This window comes from Nothobranchius furzeri, chromosome 18 (assembly GCF_043380555.1).
Source record: "Nothobranchius furzeri strain GRZ-AD chromosome 18, NfurGRZ-RIMD1, whole genome shotgun sequence".
In the NCBI taxonomy this organism is placed as follows: domain Eukaryota; kingdom Metazoa; phylum Chordata; class Actinopteri; order Cyprinodontiformes; family Nothobranchiidae; genus Nothobranchius; species Nothobranchius furzeri.
The window spans coordinates 20,782,088-20,794,502 of NC_091758.1; the positions used below are offsets into that span (position 1 = coordinate 20,782,088).

Consider the following 12,415-nt stretch of genomic DNA (forward strand, 5'->3'; position numbering starts at 1 on the left):
ACGACCCATGACTGCATGATCCAGACAGCTGATAACAGCCTGTTGTCAAATTAAAAAACAGCGAGGGAAGAAGAGAGGATGTCCTTGTTCGCTTTGATCCAAAATGATAACCAGCCAACAGGTGAAACATCTCTAAATTCATCATTTACTCAAATAAAAACATAAAAACACAAACCTTTAATTTTTCTTTGTAGCAGAAAACAACAACAACACCTATCAGGTGATTATTTTTTGTCAGAGTGACAAACATGTTAAACTGCTACATAACCATGTTATCAGTCTGCAGGCGCCGTCTGTTACATTTAACCCCAAAGGCTTCTGCCTCTTCAGCCGATGGCACCAACTCAGCATCGTGCCACAGAATCTCCACACAAAGTACATTTACAGAATTTCACTCATTCACAGTCAAAATGTAACATTCTCATGCTCAGAAACAATCAAACAAGTACCTGCAGATCCACCGGTCTGAGGTGTGACTCGTCACACCAAAACCTTCCTTCAGTGTTTCGAGCACAAACCACAGCTTGCTTCAGTTTTAGTTTCACGTACAGCAGACCTGCAACAACTTTGCTACAGAACGTCAGTCCAAATAAAATATAAATTAAATAAATAGGAAATAGCAGTTAAAAAGTCATTTTAGTTACAGTTTTAGTGGCTCGAACGGTGTCCCGATGGCACATTGGAGCAGTCTTGATCTGTGCTCTGATGTTAATAACAACGGCACATTAAGGAAGGCAAATAAAATACTCTAGAATTGGCAAAGACGCTATAATTTAAAAATCAAAATGCTGGTAATATTTACAGACTTAAACTCAAGTGTTTGATACAACAACCTTTATTCCAGGCTCTCCTTGATTTTCTGCGTTACTCATGCTAAAATGACTGGGATTTGTCCACATTACTGTTATTGTTACGGTGTAAGTGGAGACGAGGAGGAGGAGCAGCGAACGGTTGGGAGGTGATGGGATGGATCACCAACAGATGTGCATATGAGAAAGTAAGAGCGCAGAAATAATGATGGGCTTTTCTAGGTTGTGTGCAGGGAATAGAAAATAAACGAGGACATAAAGAAAAAGAGAAGGGAGATGGGAATGCTGTGGGGGAGGGAGACGATGGGTTCAGTATTCATCCTGGTCCAGGTGAGCTTGTTCGTCAAGGTCCTCGTCTTCTGGGGGTGCGAAGCCTTCCTGAAATTAGAATGAAAAGGACCATCTGAGCTGTATTCGTGTTAGCCTAAGAGGTTAAACAGCTTCAACACATTTGTTTTGCGTAGTCCAGCAGGTGGATATGTCTAAGGACTTGTCACAACCCTTAAAGGTCAAATTTAATCATATTTTAATACATTTGTAGAGGTCTCTAGTAGGAATGAATGCCTTGCAAGTCGTTCGTCAGGTAAACAAAAGCACCGGTGTGCCTGTTTGAGAACAGAGAAGTCGGCTGAAGGATGATAGGATTTGGTGTCTTATTCCCTGATATTTGGGGTGACAGTGGCACAGGAGTTAAGTGCTCGATCCGTAATCGGAAGGTTGCAGGTTCGAGCCCCGCTCAGTTTGTCGCTGTCATTGTGTCCTTGGGCAAGACACTTGACCCCCCTTGCCTGCTGGTGGTGGTCGAGGGACCGGTGGCGCTAGAGCTGGGCAGCCTCACCTCTGTCAGTGCGCCCCAGGGCAGCTGTAGATACATCGTAGATCATCCCCACCAGGGTGTGAGTGTGTGTGTGAGTGGGTGAATGGGTGATTGGGTTGTAAAGCTCCTTGGGGGGTTCCAGGACTCTAGAAGGTGCTATATCAAATACAGGCCATTTACCATGTTTGCACATCTCACCTCTGACATGGATGTTTTATCTCCACAACTAAAACAAGTCTGGAGAAGTTCTACCTCCAGCTTGCGTGATGGAGTTGCTAATGCTAACGGTTAGCTTCTACTAGTTGCGATGTTGGCTGTTTCTCAATACACAAGGACGCTAGTATGTTCTTGTGTACTAGACAAGTATGTTCTTGGCAGGGACACCAGAAAGTCTGTTCTACCGAGTAAGGGAGGACGAGGACGGCATTTGAAACAGAACCGTATTCCGTTGCGTCATGGCAACAAGGGTTGCTTGTTGGAACGGTAAAATAATACGACCTGATAGAAAAACAAAAGTCTAGATTGTTCCTTAAATAACAAAATAACGAGAATGTATTATATGTAGCCTACTTTTATTTAAAACTGATAAAATACCAGCATTTCCCGCTCTTTAAGGGGGCGACGGTGGCACAGGAGTTAAGTGCTCGCCCCGTAATCGGAAGGTTGCAGGTTCGAGCCCCGCTCAGTCTGTCGCTGTCGTTGTGTCCTTGGGCAAGACACTTAACCCACGTTGCCTGCTGGTGGTGGTCGAAGGGACCGGTGGCGCCAGTGCTCGGCAGCCTCGCCTCTGTCAGTGCGCCCCAGGGCAGCTGTGGCTATATTGTAGCTCATCCCCACCAGTGTGTGAGTGTGTGCGTGTGAATGGGTGAATGACTGATTGTGCTGTAAAGCGCCTTGGGGGGTTCCAGGACTCTAGAAGGCGCTATATCAAATACAGGCCATTTACCTTTTTTTTTTTTTTTTTTTACCATTTAATGAATAAAAAGTTTATCATAACAGAGCTACATTGCTTTTATTTTGATAGTGGGTTAGCTAATTAGAATGTTGAAGGATCGTAAAGATCTTTCATGGCGGTTAAAACGAAGAGTCGGAGTACCCGGCCCGGAGGGTTACCGGGGTCCCACCCTGGAGCCAGGCCTGGGGTTGGGGCCCGTGAGCGAGCGCCTGGTGGCCGGGCTTTCGCCCATGGGGCCCGGCCGGGCCCAGCCCGAACCGGATACATGGGCTCGTCCAACTGTGGACCCACCACCCGCAGGAGGAACATGAAGGGTCCGGTGCAATGCGAATCGGGTGGCAGACCAAGGCGGGAGCCTTGGCGGTTCAATCCCCGGACAAGAAAACTGGTTTTTGGGACATGGAACGTCACCTCGCTGGCGGGGAAGGAGCCGGAGCTTGTGGCAGAGGTTGAGCGGTACCGGCTAGATATAGTCGGACTCACCTCGACACATTGCATTGGCTCTGGAACCCGAGACCTGGAGAGGGGTTGGACACTCTACTTTGCTGGAGTTGCTCCGGGTGAGAGGCGGAGGGCTGGGGTTGGCTTTTTGTTAGCCCCGAGACTCTCTGCCTGTGTGTTGGGGTTTACCCCGGGGGACAAGAGGGTAGCTTCCTTGCGCCTTCGGGTCGGGAAACGGGTCCTGACTGTTGTTTGTGCTTATGGGCCAAATATCAGTTCAGAGTACCCACCCTTTTTGGAGTCCTGGGACGAGTGCTAGATAGTGCTCCATCAGGGGACTCCATTGTCCTGCTGGGGGACTTCAATGCTCACGTGGGCAATGACAGCTTGACCTGGAGGGGTGTGATTGGGAGGAACGGCCCACCTAATCTGAACTCGAGCGGTGTTTTGTTATTGGACTTCTGTGCAAGCCGCAGTTTGGCCATAACGAACACCATGTTCGAACATAAGGATGCCCACCGGTACACTTGGTACCAGGGCAGCCTAGGTCACAGGTCGATGATAGATTTTGTAGTCGTATCATCTGACCTGCGGCCGTATGTTTTGGACACCCGAGTGAAGAGAGGGGCGGAGCTGTCAACTGATCACCACCTGGTGGTGAGTTGGATCAGATGGCAAGGGAACATGCCGCGTAGACCTTGCAGACCCAAACGCATAGTGAGGGTCTGCTGGGAACGCCTGGCAGAAGAACCTGTCAAGACGGTCTTCAACTCCCACCTCCGGCAGAGCTTTGACCACGTCCCGAGAGCAGTGGGGGACATTGAGTCCGAGTGGGCCTTGTTCCACTCTGCGATTGTCGAGGCGGCTGTTGCTAGCTGTGGTCGTAAGGTGGCCGGTGCCAGTCGTGGTGGCAACCCCCGTACCCGCTGGTGGACACCAGAGGTTCGGGGAGCCGTCAGGCTGAAGAAGGAGGCCTACAGGGCGTGGCTGGTCTGTGGGTCTCCGGAGGCAGCAGACAGGTACCGGATAGCCAAGCGGGGTGCAGCAGTGGCAGCTGCCGAGGCAAAATCTCGGGCGTGGGAGGAGTTTGGTGAGGCCATGGAGAAAGACTATCGATCGGCTCCAAAGAGGTTCTGGCAAACTGTCCGGCGCCTCAGGAGAGGAAGGCAGCAACTCGCTCACACTGTTTACAGTGGGGATGGGGAGCTGCTGACGTCAACTGAGGCTATAGTCGGACGGTGGAAGGAATACTTTGAGGAGCTCCTCAATCCCACCAATGCGCATTCTGAGGAGGAACCAGAGCTGGGAGGCCTGGGGATGGACTGTCCGATCTCGGGGGCAGAAGTTGCTGAGGTAGTCAAACAACTACACAGCGGCGGAGCCCCGGGGGCGGATGAGGTTCGTCCTGGGTATCTCAAGGCTATGGATGTTGTAGGGCTGTCATGGTTGACACGTCTCTACAACATTGCGTGGTCATCGGGGGCAGTTCCTAGGGAGTGGCAGACCGGGGTGGTGGTCCCCATCTTTAAGAAGGGTGACCTGAGGGTGTGTTCCAACTATAGGGGGATCACACTCCTCAGCCTCCCTGGAAAGGTCTACGCCAAGGTACTGGAGAGGAGGGTCCGATCGATAGTTGAATCTCAGATAGAGGAGGAGCAATGTGGTTTTCGTCCTGGCCGTGGAAATGTGGACCAGCTCTATACCCTTGCAAGGGTGATGGAGGGGGCATGGGAGTTTGCCCAACCAATCCACATGTGCTTTGTGGATTTGGAGAAGGCTTATGACCGTGTCCCCAGGGGCACCCTGTGGGGGACGCTCCAGGAGTATGGGGTGGGTGGCTTTCTGTTGAGGGCCATTCAGTCCCTTTACCAGAGGAGCGTGAGTTTGGTCCGCGTAGCCGGTAGTAAGTCGGACCTGTTCCCAGTGAGGGTTGGACTCCGCCAGGGCTGCCCTTTGTCACCGGTTCTGTTCATCACTTTTATGGACAGAATTTCTAGACGCAGCCGTGGTGTGGAGTGTGTCGAGTTTGGTGGCAGGAGAATCTCGTCTCTGCTTTTTGCGAAATGATGTGGTCCTCCTAGCTTCATCCAGCTCTGACCTTCAGCTCTTGCTGGGTAGGTTCGCGGCCGAATGTGAAGCGGCTGGGATGAGGATCAGCACCTCCAAATCTGAGACCATGGTTCTCGACCGGAAAAGGGTGGCTTGCCACCTCCGGGTCGGGGGAGAGGTCCTACCTCAAGTGGAGGAGTTTAAGTATCTCGGGGTCTTGTTCACGAGTGAGGGTAGGAGGGATCGGGAGATCGACAGGCGGATTGGTTCGGCGTCTGCAGTGATGCGGACGCTGAGCCGATCTGTCGTGGGGAAGAGGGAGCTGAGCCAGAAAGCCAGGCTCTCGATTTACCGGTCGATCTACGTCCCAATCCTCACCTATGGTCATGAGCTTTGGGTAATGACCGAAAGAACGAGATCGCGGATACAAGCGGCCGAAATGAGTTTCCTCCGTAGGGTGGCCGGGCTCAGCCTTAGAGATAGGGTGAGGAGCTCGGACATTCGGGAGGGACTCGGAGTAGAACCGCTGCTCCTCCGGATCGAAAGGAGCCAGTTGAGGTGGTTTGGGCATCTGGTCAGGATGCCTCCTGGACGCCTCCCCGGGGAGGTGTTTCGGGCATGTCCTGCCGGCAGAAGGCCCCCGGGTCGACCCAGGACACGTTGGAGAGGTTACATCTCCAATCTGGTCCGGGAACGCCTTGGGGTCCTGCCGGAGGAGCTGGTGGACAAGGCCGGGGAGAGGACGGCCTGGAGCTCCCTAATTGGGATGCTGCCCCCGCGACCCGGACCCGGATAAGCGGAGGAAGACGAAGACGTAAAGAGTAAAACCCAAACACACACAGAACAATTTACACAATTTACAAAAATGTACAACGTAAGCAAAATGATTTTAGAAAGAATCTTTAGATTTGTAACAATTACAGCGGTTAAGATAATAAAAATACTCAGTACTTCCGGTACCTCTGTGGCGTAGAGAATGTCAATTATCTTGCTGAGGACGGGGTTGTTTTCACTCTCGTGTTCCTGACAGATGAGCTCGATGTCCCGTAGTTTGCTGAAGTAGAAGTCCCTCTCCTTCTCTAGACCATCTACAGTCAGCTTCAACTCCATCAACTTGAGAGACAGAGAAAATGTGTTAAAGCTGCTGGTCTATGACCTGTATGATAGAAAATAACCATAATTAACACTACAGTATGTTTACATACTGCATTTTCATTTTGGACCTGACTGCATTGTTCTGAATACCAGAAAAGCACTGATTCCAATTTCTGATTGTTGTACAGAATACTTTGACCTGCTGATTTATCTAAAAAAATCTCTAATTAATGAAATATTTCAAAAAATATCATAAGTTATCTTTATTATTAGATCTGGAAGAAATGCTGATTTCACAGACTGGTAAAAATGTCTGAAATTCTGTTGTTGTTTGGCAACAAGGAATCCACCAAAAAAATAAATAAATAAGCTATAGTTTTAACATTTACGTAACATCTGTGCAGCGCTGAAAGCACCAGACAGAATAATTCTGTGCCCTAACAGTAGTTTATGAAAGTAGTCAGACAAACGAGAGGCACCTGGCTGCCACTGAGAGAACACTCCGTGTTCTCACTACTCTGTAAACAATCACAAACAACGTGTCTTAAAGTTGAAAACAGAAGTTTAAGTTAAAACAGAAACACTCTGAATCTTTTCTGATGATTTTCTAAACAATTCTGTCGGGGAATTATATGTGTCTGAGACGAGTCTCTGTCTAAACATCACATGCATTACTATCATTAAGCAGCGAGGTGTGTTGAAGCTGTCATCAGCTAAGGGGCGGATGCTTAAGTGTATCAGGGGCAGCGAGGAACGTGGAAGTTGTGATCAGGCTGGAGATCACACCAGATTCGCTGCTGCAGGCATGAATCTGCGGGTCTGCAGCATCCCCTTCTTAACGTGACAGCAGAACTTCCCATGTAAGGAAGGTCCACTCACCTGTTCGTCACATTATTATTTCCTCGCCATGACCTTTTATCATCCCATCATCCTCCAGTCATCCAACTGGAACCAGTTAGTGTTCCTGATCATTCTCAGAATGTGCCATGCCTGCTCCGGTGTTAAAAGTTAGTACATTTAAGTCCTAGATCATATTTGTGCCTGTTCTACTGTCATTTTGAAGGATTATTATTTATGTGTTTTTACTACATTATGAGTAGAAATGCTAATAAAAACTCCCAATTATACAAACAAGTGAAACTGGAAAAATTTGAATCTGGTGCAAAGTCAAATTTATTTCAGTCATTCAACTAGACAGAGAGACTATTTAAAGGCTCAGGAACCCTTTGCAGGTGTTTCTATTTGTAATTATAAATTTTAGTTGATTTGGGTCTTGTTTCATATCACAGTGACATTTGAATAATTAAACTGCATTTTTTTATTACAAGCTTTAGTTTACAGTAATAACCATGTCTAATGTTTGATTCTCTGTCTCATAATTTTAATTAAAAGTTTTGTTTTGAGAGCACATTTTCCTGAACGATTAAAATGCGATTAATTTAGATTAATTAATTACAAAGCCTGTAATTAATTGGATTAAAATTTGTAATCAAGACCCAGCCCTTATATATATATACACACACACACACACACACACACACACACACACACACACACACATATATATATATATATATATATATATATTCTATCCTGCTTTTGTTTGTATGTGGTTTTTTAGGACTTTTTATCACTCTTGTTTTATTTGAATCTACCGGTATTTTATGTTCAGCGCCCTGGGCTTCCACAGAGGCAGTGGAAGGCGCTCTATAAATAAAGATTGATTGATTGATAATTAACGTGTTAAAAGTCCTACCCCTCACACACACACACACACACACACACACACACACACACACACACACACACACACACACACATATATATATATATATATATATATATATATATATATATATATATATATATATACATACATACATACATACCGGCATGTTAAATATTTACCTGTTGATTTAGCTCCATAACCTCTGCGTCGCTACCCCCGTTTCTAGACAAAGATGGATTCTTCCTGATGGCGGGCATGTTGTGCTGGACTCGCTGTGGCATCGGCATGTTTTTGGGAACCGTCGGAGATGTCCGCTGTGGTCCTGAAATATTTAGAGATGCACTGAGATGTTAGGCAATTAAAATATCACAAACAAACTTACTGCACTTTATCTCTACAGCAACTGCGGCGATGGATTGAGCACATTATAGAGCGCTGATACTGTCAGCATAACACATGATGCACCTTAAGTTTATTTTTGAAAATAGATTTTTATTAAGACCTCATATTGTTAATTTAATAGTAAAATACTGTAAATGTATGAGGAAAAGAACTGTCAAACCTCTATAAGTGCTTCAGCAAAGAGATCTAAAAAAATAAATAAATAACATGCTAGAGCGCATTTATCACAGTTCTGAAAATAAATGCAGCACTTTTGCAGATTTCTAACTAGCAACAGCCACAAAGCTGGCTTTAGACACACTGAGTCAAACATGAATGGTCGCCATGATTTCCAAGCAACACAGAAAAGGGAGGCAGGCTGCCATCACTCTTGTTAGTAAAAGTAGACTCTTTGTTGCTATTTTGGGTCATCAAACCAGCTGTCAAAGAGCTAAAGCTGTCTCTGAGTTACTGTGGGATGCAAGACACTGGGGAAATAACTGGATTCAATAATACTGGATTTGAATTTTGCATCCACAAAAAAAGTCACAAATTGGGAGTTGCATCCCACTATTGCACCGTGGGGACACAGTCATACCTCCAGTGTCACATTAAGATGAATTCTAGAGCTCGTTGGTCATTGTCAGTCGTGCTGCTCAAGCTGCTAGCTTACAGGCAGCGCTTTCGAGCCATCCAAAGTTCAGCAAGACTGCGCAGCAAAAGCAAAGTTTTTAGGTTTACCTGGATTTCTCTTTGGTTTGTAGATAAAGTGATCACCTGGATTGGGAGTAGGGGCCACATCCTGCCCTTGTCTGGCTAGAATCGGATCATACTCCTTCCCGTCGTAGTTGGCGTCAAAGAACTTCTTGAACCACTGCACGAATTCAAAGTTATCTTGGAACTTTCCTTTTACGAGCTTTTCTACAGGAATTATCTGGACAGGAGAAAGAGAAAAACACATGTATTCACGCTGTGCTACATTAGGTAAATGATAAAAGCAGGAGATCAAAAAGACTCTAACTTTGTCCACGCTCATCCGTTTGAAAGCTGCTTGAAGAACTTTGAAGTTGTGTATAAATTCGTGCTCCAGTTTGGCTTGAAATTTGACCTTCTTCAAAAGAATGCACCCTGGGAATAACATATCCATGAACTGGCAGTATGCAGCTCCTGGAAAACAGAGAAACACGTTGTTTCTTCCTCCTAAACTCACTGAAGAACACATGTGGGAAAATCTCTCCTTTTATTAAGTTAAGCTCACCTGAACAGAGCTGCTCAATCTTGGTGTAGGTGAGATGCAGAGAATCGTTGACCCATGCCAGCATGTCATGTCGACTGAGGTTGTCAATGGACACAGACGTGGCGTACACATTCACTGCCATCCCTTCCTGACATGAAAAATACAATTACATAATACATAATAGACTTTGAACTATATCATAAAGCACAGGAGTTCCTCAAGGATGTGTGCTCAGTCCTGTGGTCTTAAGTCTTCTGACTCAAACCAGCTCAATAATTTAACGGATGGTACAACAGTGGTGGGCCTAATAATTAGCAATGATAATTAATAGGGATGTCCCGTTCCAATATTGATATCTGAAGTAATTCGACATCGGCCCAAAAACATTGTATCGGATTATGTTGAACAGCATCTAAAATCTCCGATATAAGCAGTCCGTTAAAGTTCATAATTTTGCAACCAACGGTTAAGAAAATAATAGTCATTTTTTTCATACTTACTGTTATTGGCACTTGTTTTCCAACTGAGTAATAACACTTGACCAAGCCTTTCATAGATTCCACATTATGAAATAGGTAAAAGTATGTATGATATGTGCTGATATCGTATCAGATTGCTACCGGCATCGGTCAATACTGAAGGCTGCAATATCGGTATCGTATCGGAAGTGAAAAAGTTGTATCGGGACCTCCCTAACAATTAATCATTTTAAAGAGCAACAGTTAGTAGGCCGGTGTAAAGACAACACTTTGTTCTATGTTTTAGATAATTAACTGTAACTTTTCACCGAAAAGATCTCAGTATGTAGAAACATTTAGGTGAAAAAGAATCCAATTTCACAAATTTTAACAGAGTTAGGCAAAAAAGCAGCAAAGACATGTTTTTAAACATGTATCCGGAGTGGAGCCCTTATGGCATAGTACAAAGGGTGGGCTGGTTCTGATTCACTCACTCATTGGTCTGGATCTGGAACACAACCTGGACTTTAAGAACAGCTACTCCTGACTGTTAGCAGCCAGAGACAGCCATGAACTGTAACGTTTTCATCGTGATTATGCTAAATATATCTATAAGAGGTCAAATATATGATTTTCTTCCATCATTAGGGTAAACCCTGCACAACAACGCATTTTTCTCCACCCGACAGCCACAAAGAGTAACGTCAGCTGTAATTAGATTATTTAAACGTGTTTCATTTATTTACCACTGCTCGAGTCAGTGAATGCACCTTGACCAATGAGTACTACACCCCCCAGAGGTTTCGTTTGCCTGCCTCACAATTACTTGATTATTACTCATAATAATACCGATTCCAGCGTCTAAGCCCGTTACAGGACAGGATAAATGCTCGGGCTCCTGCTGCAGTGGCATTAATGAACAAGGAGAGGCGCCGAAAGGGAAGTCAGCATTTCTACTAAAAAAGGAGCCGGGCCTTGGAGAGGAGCTCATGAAAACCCAGCTAGGAGACCGCTGAGCTCCGCAGATGACCGGGGCGGAGGTCTGACGTGTTCAGACGGAGCTGAGAACAACAAAAGCTCCTGATAGCTGGGAGGCTTTCTGGTTAAAAAGCCGCAACGCTGGTGCTGCTGTCCTCCTCCTAGCGGCCCCTCTACAGGCCTCCCCAGAATGCCTCCGGACTGCCAGTGCACGCTGCGTGGGAATAAAGCACAACACCCCTCCGCCCCCCGGCGATGCTGAAAGAATGGACGAACCGAATCGAGCCGGTCACGGAGACTCACTGTGCTCTGGTGAGGCGGTGTTGTTATCACGCTGACAGTACTCCTTCCTCTCGGGGGTGTCCGCTGCTGTCGTCTGTGCGGTGCTGCTTAGTAACGAGCCGCCCTGTCTGCAACAATCCGGACTCTACCGCGCATGCGCGCGGCTCCATGCTGGCTGTTCCTTATAAATAGGACTTTTGGCCGGGGTTCAGGTGTTACACCAAATTCTGCGACCTAACACAATTTGTGACCCCCAGGAGGCAGTGTTGCGTTTTGTTGCGTCTGTACATCCTGAATTGGCATAAAAGAAAGATGCTACGTTAAACCAAAACCGTGAACAGCTTAGAGAAAGTTGTGCGGCGCGGACCGTGGATATTAAAAAGAGCGTTTGTTAATGTTTATTGCAAACAAACGGGACATTAAATTGGCATACCACTGTGTCAATTTTTTTCAAGTTTTCTATTTGTTAAAATCAAAATGTTGGTGCAAGACTAAGTGTGGCTGATGTTACAGTAAGGTCACACAATATGATAGTGGCTATTACAGAATGTGGACATCTGCATCTCAGTAATAATGCAGATGTCAGAGGTCAAATGCACTTTGTTATAAACTACATCATCAGAGAAGTTACCAGAAACAGTTTATGTGATGTAAAAGTCATAACTGAATTTGCAGTAAGGTCACACAAAATGATAGTGGCTATCAGAATGTGGCCATCTGCATCTCAGTAATTATGCAGTTATCTTTAATTTTCGCTAAAGATAATGACAACAAAAGTTGTTTCGTGATGTTTGTGTCATTTTATTTCCCTTTTATCTCCACCAGTACATATGAGTGGCATTGGAGTGACGGGAAAAAACCCGCAGCAACCAGATAATCTGCAGTGGTTTCTAATAAACTGAGGATGTGGATCACAACAATTAATTTCAATAAATGGACCTTCTGAACATTTTACCTGCTGACCTCGCATGTTGTAAAATCAATGTTTAACGTTAGCAAACATTTCTTGTCAAAGCCCTGCTTGTCACTGCATTTATTGTCCCGTCTGTTTGCAATAAGCATTAACAAACGCTCTTTTTAATGGCCACGGTCCGCGCCGCACAACTTCCTCACGGTTTTAGGGTAGCATCTTCTTCCTTTATGCCAAATCAAGATGTACAGACGCAACAAAACGCAACACTGCC

The 12,415-nt window shown here is 45.8% G+C and overlaps 1 protein-coding gene across 3 annotated transcripts; it reads right to left on the reverse strand.

Moving 5' to 3' along the window:
* Window positions 1-819: 819 nt before the first annotated feature.
* mapre3a (microtubule-associated protein, RP/EB family, member 3a) lies at window positions 820-11,391 on the reverse strand. 3 transcript variants are annotated; one of them, XM_015969555.3, is made up of 7 exons: window positions 11,253-11,391; window positions 9,535-9,661; window positions 9,298-9,443; window positions 9,054-9,210; window positions 8,075-8,217; window positions 6,032-6,184; window positions 820-1,187 (listed from the first exon to the last, which is right to left on the reverse strand). In XM_015969555.3, the coding sequence occupies exons 2-7, from the start codon at window positions 9,653-9,655 to the stop codon at window positions 1,119-1,121; spliced, it is 789 nt and encodes a 262-aa protein (XP_015825041.1). In that variant the 5' UTR covers window positions 9,656-9,661; window positions 11,253-11,391; the 3' UTR covers window positions 820-1,118. The 3 variants fall into 3 exon arrangements, with proteins under 3 accessions (XP_015825041.1, XP_015825039.1, XP_015825040.1); XM_015969553.3 differs by having other exon boundaries at window positions 9,018-9,210; XM_015969554.3 differs by having other exon boundaries at window positions 9,018-9,210; window positions 9,535-9,657; window positions 11,253-11,368.
* Between the last annotated feature and the right edge of the window lie 1,024 nt (window positions 11,392-12,415).

Coding starts and splice junctions, on each gene's coding strand:
- mapre3a (XM_015969553.3), bottom strand. CDS start 9,655: ATGGCAGTGAATGTGTACGCCACGTCTGTGTCCATTGACAACCTCAGT. Junction 9,211..9,297: donor AACGGATGAGCGTGGACAAA/GTTAGAGTCTTT, acceptor TCTCCTGTCCAG/ATAATTCCTGTAGAAAAGCT. Junction 1,188..6,031: donor ACATTCTCTACGCCACAGAG/GTACCGGAAGTA, acceptor TTCTAATTTCAG/GAAGGCTTCGCACCCCCAGA.